The sequence below is a fragment of the Lepidothrix coronata genome, unplaced genomic scaffold (assembly GCF_001604755.1).
Source record: "Lepidothrix coronata isolate B3197 unplaced genomic scaffold, Lepidothrix_coronata-1.0 Scaffold42, whole genome shotgun sequence".
Classification (NCBI taxonomy): Eukaryota; Metazoa; Chordata; class Aves; order Passeriformes; family Pipridae; genus Lepidothrix; species Lepidothrix coronata.
In genome coordinates this window covers 3954948-3970615 of record NW_016690222.1, presented here as the reverse complement: position 1 = coordinate 3970615, position 15668 = coordinate 3954948, and the positions used below count along the sequence as shown (strand labels likewise).

The following is a 15668-nucleotide window of genomic DNA, read 5'->3' as shown; positions in this document are numbered from 1 at the left end:
ATAGTTTTAAAGGGACTTCAGTGGGTATATCAATAATTCTGTTTCTTCCTTGCACCAACAGCCTTAAGTCAGGAGAGAAAGTCTACAACTACCTTTTCTTCCTGCTTTCTTCTACCTTCTCATTTCGCTCTCTTTCCCTGTGCCTCAAATTGAACTAAATATTTGTGTATAAGTTTTGTGTATCTACTAATGAAACCATCAAGATCTCTCAGAACTGCCAGAATAAATTTGATTTTTTTTTCTCGCATTAGAGAATCATCTTACAATGCATGAAACTCATTTTCTATGGCTTTTATTGGAAAAAAACTTTTTAAGTCTATCTCAAAATGCAGCACATCTAATTTACTTTTTTTTTCCTTTATGGGTATTATTTAATCTTTCACCAACTCAAGAGTTTAGTCCATCAACTTTTAAAGTAAACTTTGACAATGCAAGAAACTGTTCACAGCTGCCAATCCAATGTGCAACACTCTGCACTTTCAGTTTCCTTTATTAAATCTTTTATTCCATTTGTAAATATATATGTGCAAAAAAAGGAATGAACACAAAGAAAAACATGCACATATTTTTTGTCAAAAACATTGGCACACGCTAGGAATATCCAGATCAAAGGAAATACATATTTCATTCTTCACTGATTTATCCCCACATGCTCACCCTTGGAGGTTTAGGGTATTTCTCTACAAATACACAATTCCACTGACTTGAATGGGAGCACCTACGGAGTAAACGACTTTGTCTTCTTGAGCAGCACCAAAGCTACTGGCAATGGTGGTAGCTCATCATCCTCCTTTCTCTCACTTCAAGTTTGAACATTGGGTTGTTGGAGAGGTCCACAGACAAGCATAACACTGATATCATCAGGACACACTGAATATCAAAATACCTTACAGTTTAGAAGATTGGTGTTCCTCAATCTTCCATGTTATCACAGGGAAGTGCTACAGCAAAAGAGACATTCAGTTTCTGAGAAGAGTTATCCATTTAGTTTCTATTTGTGTAAAAAAGCCTGTGTGGCTAAGAAGTATTTCCCACCAGGATATGAAAGCTTGGAAGTTGAATTTATTTTGCTGTTTTGTCATAGTAATACAAACAGTAAGAAATGTTTGGGTGTTTTTTCACATATGAAATTAGGGTGCAAAAGAATGAAAGGGGAGGTTTCATTGCGATTGGTACAGGAAGATGCACGTCTATACACATCTGAGGAAAACTCTCAAATATAAAATACTTGAAATGTTGAAATATATTTATTAAAATAGGTACAAATAGGATAATCAGTTAAAAAAAAGTAACTAACTTTTGAAAAAATGTCCTGCATTGTTTCAAAGGATAGCAATAGATCACAGTGTATCAGAAAGCCTCTTAGAAATATAGCTGGAAAACCTCCAGAAGCAGGAGCTATAATCACTCACGAGACCTTACGAATATATGTTTCACTGACAATGCTCAGTGCTTGCCAGGGCTGCGCATTTTCTATTCCCGTGTCATAATCCAAGCTTACTGGTTTGCCCTTATGTAAGGGCAGACTCCCCTTACACAAAAGGAGAGGTTATTTTTAAGCTTGAAAAGAGCACTAAAATGACATGAGACTGTTTTCTTTCTTCTTCAGGTGTACTTGCTTTCCCAGGAGATTTCCTAACAATGGGAGAAAAGTCACAATTTTTGTACACCAGGAAAATTGCATGTTAAAAAACTTTAATCCTTCATCTTATTTAAAATAAATATAACCCCCCCATATTCAGTCAATGCTTATAAAAAAATAAAAGTCTATTGACAGGCAGTCGTTCCACTAAAGCAGCTTGTACATATGTCCCAGGACATAAAATACTTTCTCAACCCCAAAAATGTTGTCTGCAGTACAACTGGGTATTTCTGCAGAAGGCCACTGCAAGCATCTCTTCTGGCTGAAGTGTTAATTGGCAGAAAAAAAGCATGAAAGCATGGCAGGTTTGAAACTGAGAGTACAGACAGTGGCTCAAGTTAAAAGTGAGTGAGATGCCTCAGTGCTGCAGTGCTTCTAGCCACTTTGACAGAGTTGCAGGTACTCAAAATGGAAAAAAGCAGTCACTTGCACACAATGGAACAAAATGTGCATATTATCATTTAAGGTGCAGTCACTTCTGTTGAGATTCAAGACAGATGGAAATCAAGTTGAAAGAGAAATTAATTCTGTGTCCTGCTGCTGCTAACAGGCTTGATATTTTGTCACATTAATAGAGAAAAAATCTGTTCAAATAATTGCATCAAGAAGGCTCCAAACGAGTTAAAACTAAAAACTCCTGATTCTGTTGTGTACTGTGTTGCCCCAGGTGGTAAGGCTTCGCTGCCTGGAGCCTCACTTTGACAAATAAGAATAAAGTTACTTCTTGAAACTATTCATCTTCCCTAGGCTGTTCATTCCTCTTTCTTGCCTATCTGAAACAAGCATCACTGCAGAAATCTTGCACCTCTAGTTACAGCAATAGAGTATATATTTCAATTAAAATTAGATTAAATATAATTTTACCAACATTTCTAGGAGTTCTTAAATAGAACAGCCTTCAACACATTTAGAAAAAAGGCAACGAACAAAACCAACTGCAAAATAGCTCCCCTATTTCTAGGGGTTGTCATTACAGAAAAGTCACTGGAAAAAACACCTGATTTTGAAGACATTCATATCAGTCTGTGATAGTTCCAGTGGGATAGTCACCTTCTGCAACAGGATATGCAGCAGCAGAGGATTGTTCTGAGGGGATGTTTCCTTCTGTATTCCAAAGCTTTTTTCACTTGCTCTTTAGCATCTCCTACATAGTCCTCAACATTTTGCATATTTATCTCAATAACATCAAAAGTGTCTGCCTGTTCCTCCACTAGCAGAGCCACCTGCAGAAAGAGCTCGTGAACTTCCTTAATGCGACCTTCTAACTTGACCAGCTCCTTATGTCGTGTCTCTATCTCATTCAAGGCCGAGCGAGCCCCCTTAACATCCGACAAGAGATTCTCGGAGAAGACATCCCATTTGCCTTGCTCAATCATCTCCTCTATCTGGTTGCCAGAAACATCTTTGCCCATGATCTCAAGCTGCCGCTGAATTCGGATCTTGCAGTTCTCCCGCTGGTTCATCTCTGTTGCATTGTAATCAAACATAGCATCCTGAAATGTATGCATGAGGTCAACATAGTGGTTTTTCGCTACCCTGGCAATGACAGACATAGCTCCATATTTTGTTATTGCATCTTCACAGAAATCTCTCATCACCTGCAGTTTCCTGTGGATGTTTTCTCCGCGGGCCTTAATGTCTCTGGCAATACAATTAGTATCTCGTTTGATGCTGCTAAGACGGCGCATGGAAGTAAGGAAGCGGGTGTTTTGCTTTCTGAGCCGGTTGACATCCGCTTTTAGGTGGTCATTTTCTGTCCGAATGTTCTGTATGTCCTTATGAAGAATTTCCAAGGCATAATCAGTCTCATAAAGAAGAATATCGCGGGGTGAATTTTCATCATCCTCACTATCAGAAAACTGTTGGTTGTGTAACCTGGCAATTTCATGCAGCTCACTTAGACGGTCTTTCATCCTGCCTGTAAAACAGAGGAACAGAAGGAATGAAGTTTAAAGTAATTGAAATATTGGTTTACAAGAATCGAAAGTTCATAACTAATAACTACATCATAGTAATAACTATATCATAGATAACAAACATAACTACATCAAAGATAACTAAAAATATCAGATTTTAAATTTGTTCACAGTATTTCATACAGTAATGAATATCAGACACAAAAATCTGCTGCTACAACTCTTTTCTAGAAAGTACAAAGCTTAGAAACTGAAAAACTGCAAGAGAGAAGACAATAAATCCCGAGGACAAATCCAAAAGAATAAGACAATACCCAGCCTCCCTCCCAAATGGCAGTCTTCCTCATGGACAAAAAAAGCCAAACTCTCAATAGGAAGCCTTCAGCTATCAGTATCTGTAGACATGTTAATAATGTAATTTGCTCACTAGAGAAATCTCCTCTAGCTCTTGACCCTTCATTATATCAACTGCCCAAAATGTCACAGTTCCTCTGTCATTCTAAGCTTTCTTTTCCTGGGAGAATAGTAGGAAGCCTCTCAGAAACACAAATGGCATTTACCAATACAGTTGGGAAAGAAAAGTTTCAAAAAATGGTGTGGGAAAAAAGGAAAAGCAAGTTTAGTGTCTCCAGATGCTATCATTGACCATAGGCATTAACATTTTTGTATGATAGAAAAATCTTACAGAAGGAATGAAGTAACACTGTTGTTACAGATCAGGATCCATTTTCAATGTGTTTGCCTCAGAAATACTAAACTACAAAACCATTTCATTAAAAAGCCACAGAATGAGTAATCTGTGCAGACCAGTTACATGGTAATAAAACATAAGTCTACTTATATTTTTTACTTGAAAAATATTGTTTACTTGAAATCTAGACCAACAGTCTTTGCAGAAAATAAATTCTGAAAGCTCCAGCAAGAACCTTGCACTGTTTCAGCAAGCAGGAAGATAAAAATCTTTCGTCACAAGCGCTGTACATTCCAACCTCATTTAAATCAGTAAGAAAGAGAATCAAGTTAAGGAGCACCAAGCAGGACATCTCTAGATCTCTTTAGAGGATTCAATTTTGGTTTTCCAATAATTAAAGTATCTTCACAGCATTTACAAAAATGCTTTCCACTGTGAACAACATATCCCTTCATAGGATCATCAGCTATTCTCCGGTTAAGAAAAGTCTCGTGTATATACCCAGTATAATAGGCCTAAATCTAATGTGAATTAAAACTGCGAGTTTATAATCTATTTCATGGGACTGTTAGATGTGTTAAAGATGTTAGGGAGGAGATGGGAAAGATTCTGTCACTGGCAAAGTTTCTTGGGCTTGTATAGTTCATTGGGAGCATATACTGGAATTGAGAAGTGTCCTGATTAGGATCACATATTGAAGTAAAAAGGTAAATTTCAACTTACACCAATCCTTTCACAAGCAATGTTAATCAAGCAAGTCCATTAATATCCTGAGAAAAGAGCTTTCATTCAGGAATGCACACATGTAAGATAATTGTTTGAATTTAAAACTTAAGCCACATAGATCCAACTCAATCATACAGAGAAAGCTTTAGAAAATGAAAGATTTCTCACCTACTTCCTCAGCAATAAAATCAAGACTTTCACCTCATGCCACAACATTAAGATGAAAAATCCGCATCTGAAAGATAAAAACCAAAATATGTGGTGCAGCTTAAAAGTCAGGTATTTGGGTTTACTTGGTTTTAAAATTGCTCAAGGAACACAGTAAATTTATTTGGGGTATTTGGAAACTGCTACCTTGAGAAACAACCTTTTAGGATTTTTTGCATAAAGAAAAACAGCAGGCTGTAATGCAACAACACCACAGAGGTCTTTTCCTATTTCAGCTTCTCATTTCAAACAAAGGGGAACCAGATCTTCCCAAGAGAGGATAAAAACTTCCAAGCACTCCTTGAATAGTGTCAGGGACAGAACTGACACTAAAGATCTGAAACAAATAAGCATGGGAGAGTAAGGGGGAACAGCAATTTGAAACATTTCAGCTTAACAGATCAGTGTTTAGAAAAGTTGACCTTCTTTATCAGATGCTGTTGTTACTCGGCAAAGTTTGCATCTACTTTTATGTTGATAGGATTGTTTGTAATTACAACAGCAATATATTGATACATAGTATCAATTACCATGACTCAATCTGTAAAATGAGAGTCAGTCTCTCCCTTCATACAAGGCCCAGTGCAGAAGTAGAAGTTGGGCTTCCTGGCTAGGAAGTGGCTCTGCAGACTACCAGCACACCATGTCTACCTTGGTGTGCTGGTAGACATGAACTTGAAGATGAGCCAGCAGTGTGTCTGGGCTGGAGTAGCAAAAGTGAGGAAGAGAAGGGACCCCTCCTGTCCAACACTTGAGAAGCCACAGGGCTCCCCAGTGCAGTAATCATAGACGCACTGTGGTGAGCCCAGGGGAGGCCACAGAGATGATCAGACGTGCTGGAGCACCCGACATATGAAGAGAGGCTTGAGAAACTTGGGAATGTTCAGCCTGAAAAACAGGAAGCTCAAGGGAGATCTTGTTGCTGTCACCAACTGCTTAATGCAAGTCTAGACCCTTCATGGAAATGTACAACAATAGCACAAGAGGCAACAGGCCTTAAGTGAAAACAAGGGAAAAGCCAGCCAGATAGCAGAGAGGTGGGAAAAGGAAGGAAAAAAACCCCAAACCTTCAGAAACAATAGAAAAGGTGCCCAGAAAAGTTTGCATCCTTGAAGATATTCAAAACTCTACTTGACATGGCCCTCAGCAACCTGAACTACCTATATGTGTTTTGAGGTGGGCTGGATTAATGTCCAAAGGTCCACTCTAAATCTGTCTCTGCCTTAGATCAAAAGTTTGCTAATTTGAATATGAACATTAAATACACTCTTGTGCAGGTTTATATAAGATATATCTAAAACATTAGAATATCAAGACATCAACTACTCTAGTGTAACAACTGCAAGTGTATAGATACCTTAATTTTGAGAGTGTGAATTTTAATAGATTAGATGTCAGTTTTATTTTATTTTAAACTACTGTGCATGTTCAACCTGGAACATGTATTTCCGTGTTTGTAATTCTGGGCTAGGTAAATCTGTCCTTGTAAAAATGAAGTTCCTTCTGCAGTCCATCATGGCATGTACACCAAACATACCCAGAGGAAACAAAAAGCAGGCCAGGTGATGACTGCAGAGGTTACAACTTTGAAGCCAGATACTCAGCAAGTGCAGTCAGCTGAGGATGTGTTCAGTACTCATCTCTTCATGTTAGTGTGCTACTTCTTGGTATTAATCACCACAATGATTGGCTTTCCCATGATGCATGAGAAAGACACAAATTGTCCTGTTGCAATAAGACTGCAGCCCCACACAGCTCTGTATGACATGGGATTTCAGATAAGAAAGAAAATCCACTCTGAAAATCAAAAACAATGCATATGTATAAATCCCCTTTCTGTTTGCCCCATATACATACAAAAGGGAGTGCTGCATAGCATATTTCCATTGCCATGCTAATGTTCTGCAGCCTGTTATCTACATAGAAATAATTTAAGGATGAAAAGTTATTTCTATAGAAACAAATGAGTTGCACACCTATATTTATGTCAGCTTTAACATTTGTATATCCACATTTTTGGGGACAAATAGTGAAATAAAGAAGCAGTTTCAGCACAGCATCGATATTCCATTGCCAGCAGCTGGGAAGGAAGGCAGTGTACGTTGTTTCTTCTTTCAGCATTCATAAAAGGCTAGTTAATACCAGCTTGTGGGTTACCAAAAGTCTGGTCGGTAATATTTTCAGCCTCAAGTAGGGCCTCCTTACAAGATGAAGATTTTACTTCAGTTGAAGTGGTCTATTTGAGGAACAACAGATATTTCAAAACAAGCCAGTCAAAAACAATTTCTTTCAGTAGTTCTTCTCTCCCTCAGAAGGTAAAAGTCCTACTACAAACCCATGTGGCTCATCCTGTCTCTGAATGGCATGTGATTTTGATCGCATGACATACAATAGATGTGAGCCAAAAAACAAGTGGTGAACAATTAGGAAATAACCTGCTCCTAGGCAAAATTACTTCATAGCTAAGTGTGTGTCAGCACATTTCAGTGACTTCCCATATGGCTTGTAGTGGATGTGGTATTGATGGCAATCAACTCAAGATGGATTTGCCAAGTCAATTACAATACAAATAGTGCGTTGCTGTTGCACTAAAATGCAAGCCATGTATAGGTAAAAAAGGTGTTAAATGCAGCTGAAGCCTTTAATTTACGAGTTGGAGTCTCAGATTTAATAACAATTTTCAAGTAACTTTCTGTTTTGGAAACAACTATCTTTGACCAGATTTAATGTTTTTGCCTGTTGTCCAATAATAGATCTGACAATATTAATTAACTTTGAAAACAGACTATTTTTTTACAATAGGTTTTCCTCTTTCCATAACAGCTTCTAACTGACTTACAGCAGAGTGCTAGTCATCTTTTCAGACCAAATTCCCTCTCTCCCCAATCATGTCCATCACTAGTGGCACAGCAGGCTTGAATTTTTTAAATCGCTCTCTTTTTTTCTCACTTCTCCTCTAAAAGAACTTGAAGAAACACCAAAAACCACAATCTAATGATTAGGACAGTTTGCCTTCTGGAGCTGTTTCAAGATCACATCTGTGTATTAGCAACTATGACAGAGATCAGCATTTCAAAATTTTTTATGGCCTTACTGAAGGGAAGTTAGCCTCTCTGGAGTTTCTTGGATTGGGCAATGTTTAAAAACAGACAAAATGTATCCAGGACTGAACATCCATTGGTTAACACTGAACAGCAGTTATAAAGCTACAGAAATCCAGCAAGAAGATGCAAGTGTATCTGAAGACTATTAGACACTGCCCAGCTCACATGGTCATCAAAGCCTACGTACAGCAGAACACCTCCTTTATACTTGCCATCACCCCAGTGACAAATGTATGCAGTTGCAAATGTTTCAGCACATTATTTTTTCCCAAAAGCTTGCACGAAGTGTCAACTTCTCTGTTTGTATCAGGATACATTTTTTTATTACAAGCTGATATATTCAGAGAAGTAGGGATGGCTCCATTCTTTGCAGGCTATTTTGCAGTTGGCAGAATCTCCAAGTCTCAAGTGGTACCTTTCCTAACATAAAGGCTAGGAAAGGCTTAGGGGGTAAAAATTAAACTTCAGATAGTTTGTTGCTTCTAACTCAAAGTAATGAGGCAATAATTGTTTGAATACTGATAGCTTTGGAGGCGCTTCTTTGACTTATCTCAGTTTCTTTACCAGCATTCAATCTCTTCAACATAAAGGAACTCTCAACTTTTGTATGACAGCATATTATAAATTCAAGGATCTAGGGTGCATCTCATACTTCCCAGATGTATTCAATAAGGTTAACCATCTTGGTGTTTTCCGTTGATTGGTTATAAGGTTTCACAGACATTAGTATCAAAACTAGGGAAAGTTGATGGCACGCATCACATGCACTATAATATGTATTGCATTTTTCACATATTAATGATGAGATTGACAAAAAAAATCTGAAGTTTTAACTTGATACTGCTCAGTAGCCGTGATAGTAAACATTATTCCTGCATTGGAGAGGACAGCTTGTTGTACATAGGTTGACTGCTACTAATTACTAGGTTGTCTAAATTTTCACTGGAGAGCTGTGGATCCCCACTGACGAATTTTCAATGCTGGATAGATGATAAAATGGATTCTCAGTATCTCCTCTTGACATTTTTCTCACAAGTCATATAAATGAGCAATTGTAAGTAGATTTGGTGTTGGTTGGGGTGGGGCAGCTGTATCAGGGTGGTAGACAAAAAAAGTGTCTCTACCTTCACTACATGGCCCATTGAAAATTGTAAAGTCTTCATGTGAATTGTTTGAAGCCTCTCCCAAAGTCAGGAACTCTCTTCAGAAGTCCTCATGCTTCTGTATATAAATGGAAGTTCAAAGCAGAAAGGTAATGCACATGCAAATTTGGCCACTTCATTTTCTTGAGGATGCCAGAAACAGGATAGATAGTTATCCACTGCAGATACTGAAAACTTGCTGAATCCTTGGAATCCTTGAGACCCGTGAGCTGACTCCAATTGGCTTTAATGTGCACAGCTTGCTAAAACCACAGCAACATTACAAAGAGTAGATGAACACGTGTGGGACTGTATTTTACCCAAGAGAGGGAAAACAATCCCACCATGGCTGTCTATTCAGTGCTTTCCAGTACATGCTGTAGGCTGACTACTGCAGTGTGCCCTTCCTACCACAGGCCACACTAAGGTCTTCAGGTAAAATTGTCCTGGATGGAGACAAGGGAGCATGAACTGTATGTCCACAGGCTCGGCAAATAGTTAAGACAGAAGCATACCACTCACCTAAATGGTGAGACAGCCATCCATGCATTTCTTGGCAATTACTACAGCTCAGCATCATTACGAGTCACTGCTCAAGGAAATTAGACAACCACTCATAGGCAGTGCTGGCACTACAGTGCCGTGAGTATATACATTATCTAATTAATCACTTCGGCTTCCCTGAAACACATTGGCTCAGTGAAATAGCTGCGTACATACCACATTTATATAACTACTATTGCTACCACACAGTGGTATTTATAAGTGATTAAGACATTATGTTGGCATGTGAGTAAAAATACAAGGCTGCATGTGATCATCAGTCAGAAGCAACACGTTCTACCAACACTTTTAAATTGGCACATAGCATTATTTTTTAAAAAACACATATATTTAAAGCTTGTAATAAAGCATTATAATCTGAGATCAATTACTCTTTAATTTAAAAAAATCCCTTTAAGGTTAAATAGAGGGTGTTTTCTTGGTATTTGTTCGTGTGGACCAGTACACATGAGGCTCAGTTTGGGATCCTACTGCAAAATCTACACAACTGTACCTACACCAAAATAGTTTAAGCCAGGAAATAACCCTCACAGCCACACATGCATACCCACACCCTCAGCCCCAGGACGTGTCAGGTGCTGGCAGGCTTTATGGAAGTTACACTACTTAGCAGTCCATAAGTTTTTACAGGCCCATTCAAAGTACCAGTGGAGTTGAGACAAGATATAGGCGTAATTAGGGACACGCTAGCCAGTGGTACTTAGAGAATCTGTTCCTGATTGGACATATTTGAAGCTCAAGCAAACCTTATTCTTGCTTTCAAAAATAAGTGAGTTGTCACTACCACAAACACAGAACAGAGAAAAGGCATAGCAGGAAAGGCTGGAGTGTGCAGTAATTTCTTGTCTTTTGTGAACATGAGTTTGTCAAAAATAATCTTGGCAGGTTAACTGTCATAGCAGACAGAGAAAAGGTGCACACATGATAAGCCTTTTGAAGTCAAGATATGTGACATCATTCTCTCTCTGATAAACTACATAAATATGGTCTAGATGAGAAGTGCCTAACACTGTGTGATAGGCTAGATAAGATATCCAGACACTCAACACAATCAGTAAAATCTATCAAAGAAGATATTGAAACCAAACTGCGTTGCTCCTCTCATATGGAGCCTCCCCGGTCCCCAAGAGGGGGTTCCCAGGAGCTAGTCCTAGGCAGGAGTGGCGCTGCTGCTCCTTGGGAATGATGTTCCTCACCAGAGATGGCTCATGTGGGGGCCACATCTTGGGGAGCAACCCAAAATGCAGATGTAACAAAAAATGGCCTCTCTGCAAAACTGCAAAAAGCGGTAACCCCGCATTTGTTGGATCAAATTAACATTTCCTCAGTAGTTTCTGCACCATGCTTTGCCCTCCCTGCCTAGAGGGATGACCAGAGTAAAAGAAAATTGATGGGCCAGATAAGAGATAGTAGACACTGTATCTGGTCCAGCACCTTCATACTTAACACAGCAGTTGTCTTTTCATCATCAGAATTGGTTTTGAATATGTCAGCATTATGATGTGTTTCTGTTATACTCAGAGGTTATCCATATTTTCCACTAGCAACTTGGAAAATGTAACCAAACACAAGCTTGTACAGTCTCCAGGTGACACTGAACTGGAAGGGAGAGGAAGCAAGCATTTGGCAGTGGAGGGGAGGAGAAATTATGAGAATTAAAGGTGATCTTGACAAATAAGAGAAGAATTTACAAAAATCCATAAGGAAATTCAGTAGAGATGAGCCTGGTACATTTAGATAAAATTATTCACTCAGAAAGTAGGGAACACCTAGTTTTGTAGCACAGAAGCATTAGTGGAGTTATAGCAGACTGCAAGCTACAAAAGAAGCTCACAATATAATGCCATTGTAAAAAAAAACCAAAAAACCCATGTCTTATATGAGAAATGGCATGGGAAGGACTGGTTCTACTCTGCTTGGCATAGATAAAGCCCCAGCTGGAATAGTATATCCTGCACCAGTTATCACACTAGGAAAGTCAAAGGGAGCATATTTGGCATTGTCTCCAAATGGTTTAGAAAATACAGCCCTGGAGGAAGAGGAGTTGAAGTAATTATGCTCATTTTATGCAGAAGACTAGGGAGAGAGACACAGCACTCCAATGCACAAAAGGACTTTTCTATGAAAAGAGAAATGATCAGTTTGATCCCTGTGTTGACATTGGAAACACACTAAGTAATCAGTTTGTTTCATACATGAGACCTATGTTGAACTGGCTGTGACTAGATGAAAATTGGATCATTTCTCTGTGGGAGCACTGTGGGATCCTTTTCCTTAAAGGACAGAGAGAGGGTACAGAAGTCCCTCTCAGGCCTGGTTTAGGTGCACACCTACAGTGCACCAAATGGATTAGGTAATGTCTTACAGTCTCCCCATGGCCCCGCATTCCCATGATTTGTTCAGTGCCCTTGCTCCCAGTCTCATCGTGTGTCCCACAGTGTACGTGTTCGCACAGCGCTGCCCATGCTGGGGAGAAATTTGGGTGATTCTTTTCACCCAGCAGTGGCAACTACCATTTCTCCTTCTGGAGCAGATCTTGGTTACTGTTATAGTATAGTGGAAAGTGTCAGACGTGGAGCCTAAGCCCACAGCACCCAAATTCTCCAGGACTGATAGAATATGCATTTGTGTTCCATGGCATAAGGTTTATCTACAGTGTCCAGAAGATATTATTATCACATTTTACCCATTTTAATGTCTCAAAAGGTCTTCTGTACCATGCTTAGTTTCTTCATGGAGATATCTTTTGACAACAAGAGTTAACTTGCAATTTTAGTCTCAGTCAAAACACCAGATACCATATGACTGAATTTCAGAGCAGTGGTCATACAAGGCAATCAGTGAAAAAAAGTCCAACAGAGGACCTGGGCACCTAAGCCATCTTTTCTTAAGAAGGCTGATTTTTATCTTGTTTGTCTGGTTTGAATTTTAAAAAAAAGTTATGCTCATCTTGTAGTCTCACCACTATTTAAATAGTGAGTATCATGACTGGTAAGAAAGCAGCATCTTTCAAATTGTATTCCCCTCAACAGTCATATGTTGCTGTTTTGATCCCTGACAGCTTAAAAAACGGCTCCTAAAATACCATCTAAAGAACAGGAACAAGAAGTGCAAACGTCCGTTTCAGGCCAGTGTTGTTATTCTAGTCACTTCCTTTCTTGGTATCACAGTGACATGTAGTTATCTCAGACATACACGAGTGCTAATTCTTCTTGGTAGGAAAGGAAATGAATATCGGTTCATAGGAAGCAATCAAAGAACTCTAACTTTTGCACACAATTCCAGATCTGGCCATGATGATGCCAAGAAAGAAGAAAAAACTATTATATTTTGCCTATAGACCATATTTTCTATAAAATCTGCTTTGGAGTTATTCATAACCACGTATGAGCACTATGAACTAAATCTTAATTCCTGTTAAGCTGGACAAACAAGGCAGCTGGAAATGCAGACACCGTTGGGACTGGATGAGAAGACTCATATTGGAAAGCGCCTCTAGTTTTCCCTCATCCTGTGAAAACCCAGCCATCCCTTTTGCCCTCTATGAGGAATAGAGTTAGCATAAGGCACCACTGGACCCAAAAGCCCCGGTCCGCACCTCCTGCCGTCCCTCCTGCCTCCGGGCTTCAGACTTCCCCTCTCGACCAAAACGGGGCAGTTTCGTCTGTTCTTATGCAAAACCGAGGTGCAAAGAGCTCCTCTCGCCCCGCGGCCCCCCGCCCTGCCGGCTGGGCTGGCTGCCGAGCACCGGCCACGCACCGGAGCTCGCCCCGACAGCAGGGGAAGGAGTAGCCTGACCGCCCCCGCCGGATCCCGGGCTCTGGCACGGCCCAACACTGCCCTCCGTCCGGTAGCAGCTCCGGGCGGGTCGGCGTCCGGGAACCCCAGCTGATGCTGAGCAGAGCTCGAGGATACGGCTGTGTTCCCGTCCCGGGAGCCCACACCGGCTCCCCGCCGCCGACGGCGAGGTGCCCGGGCTGAAGAAGCCAAAGTCGGTCCGGCCCCCTCCGAGACAGAAGAGCGCTGTCTCGTCCTCCCCCGCCCCGGCAGGTACTCACCGCCGGGCAGGACGGGGCAGCCCGGCCGGTTCCGTCCCGCGTCTCTCCGCGCGCGCCGCTCCCCCGCGAGGCCGATGCGGCCGCCGCGCCCGCGCCGTCGGGCCGACCGTTCATCCCGCGGAGCGCCCCGCCCCCGCCGCCCGGCTCGCCCGCCCATTGGCTGCCGGAGGGGTGATTTGCATGGCGGGCCCCGCCCCGTCGGTCCGTCGGGCAGGGCCGTGTGGCGGGGCGGGCGCGCAGCCCCTGTGCCACCCCTGCGCAGCCCCCTCCCTCCTCCTGCCCGGCCTCGCGGGGCCGTGCTCGGCTCGCTCAGTTCCCAGCGCGGGGAAAGTCCGCGCCCGTGGGTGCTGGGAAGCGTGGGTGGGCTGAGGTGGCCCGTTTCTTTGCCGTCGTCCCCGAGAACGTCCCCTGCCCTTTCTTGCCGTCGCCTCCTCGCCGGGAAGCGGGTGCTTTCCGACCGCCGGGCTGCGAGGGCTTGGGGATGGGATTGGGGGTGCGGTGAGACGCGGGGCCGGCAAAGAGTGAAATCCGAGGGGGCGAGGGAACAGCTAGGATCAGGCGCCGCCGTGAGCGGGGAAGGGGCGCGTCCCCCCAGCCGCGTCCCCTCATCGTCCCGTGTCCCCCTGGCTGGCTGCCCTGTCCTGCCGGCTTGAGCCGCGCGTGATGAAATGGGACGGCAAAAGAACTTCTACGAATGTAATTCAAATTACTGCTGCTTAGTGTGAGGATGAGAAGCTGTGCTCTTTTCACCGTGCTACAGGGTACGGGTCAAATTTAGCCCGTTTTTTGGATGTTGGCTTCAACTCCGATAAATTTGACTATTCCTGGGGGAAAATAAAAAAACCAAACCCAAACAAAACACCTTCCCCATCATTCTAACTGAAAAAAAACCTGACAAAACTTTGGTGTTACAATGTGTGATACACACTAATAATACACATAAATAAGCCACACAAGTAGTTACAGAGGTTGTTCAAGTCTCTCTGAGATGGGAAGTTTTAGAGATTTTTTAACATCTTGGATGAGCATTTTCTTCACCCTTTCACCACAGAAATTAAAGACAATTTGAATCTGGAAATTTTAAAAGATAGAAGTTACTTTTCTGTTGGTGCAAAGATGTAGCTGAAAGAGCAAGGTTGCTTTCCTGAGCTGTCATCAGTTATAAGGCTCAAAAATTTCTCATATATTGTGTCAATCCCTGCATGACCAAGACCAAATCTGTCATGATGGAGACAGTTGCAGAGACACAGGAAGCTTCCTCCCTCCTTATTTTCTATGCTGTTGTGTCAGGAAAAAATTGAGCAATAGGTAAATGCTAGAGGTTTTATGGTTAACAGTTAGCTAAAAATATATCTGACAGAAAGGCTCTTTCCCCTTGTAAAATCCAAGACTGCACTACAGGGTTCTTCCATGTGGAGAACTTTGCTGGCATTTTTCCCTTAGACCTTAATGCTGGAGAGAAATTTGTGGTTGGGTTTCTCTTCTTTTCTGATCTTCTGCTTGGTGAGCCCAGCTACAGCATCCCCAATGTGTGGGCAGTTGGTTTTCTCTTTGCCACTGGACCACAGAGAGCAAATGGGCCTTCAAGGTTGTTAATGCAAGTGGAGCTGAAAATAAA

At 41.5% G+C, this 15668-nt stretch overlaps 1 protein-coding gene across 5 annotated transcripts; it reads right to left on the bottom strand.

Moving 5' to 3' along the window:
* Positions 1-288: 288 nt before the first annotated feature.
* Positions 289-14127, bottom strand: STX11 (syntaxin 11). 5 transcript variants are annotated; one of them, XM_017813784.1, is made up of 4 exons: positions 14051-14127; positions 5144-5210; positions 2693-3560; positions 289-1635 (listed from the first exon to the last, which is right to left on the bottom strand). In XM_017813784.1, exons 3-4 carry the CDS (start codon positions 3553-3555, stop codon positions 1533-1535), a joined length of 966 nt encoding a protein of 321 aa, XP_017669273.1. In that variant the 5' UTR covers positions 3556-3560; positions 5144-5210; positions 14051-14127; the 3' UTR covers positions 289-1532. The 5 variants fall into 5 exon arrangements, with proteins under 5 accessions (XP_017669273.1, XP_017669275.1, XP_017669274.1 ...); XM_017813786.1 differs by having other exon boundaries at positions 5148-5210; XM_017813785.1 differs by lacking the exon at positions 14051-14127 and adding an exon at positions 9411-9432.
* Between the last annotated feature and the right edge of the window lie 1541 nt (positions 14128-15668).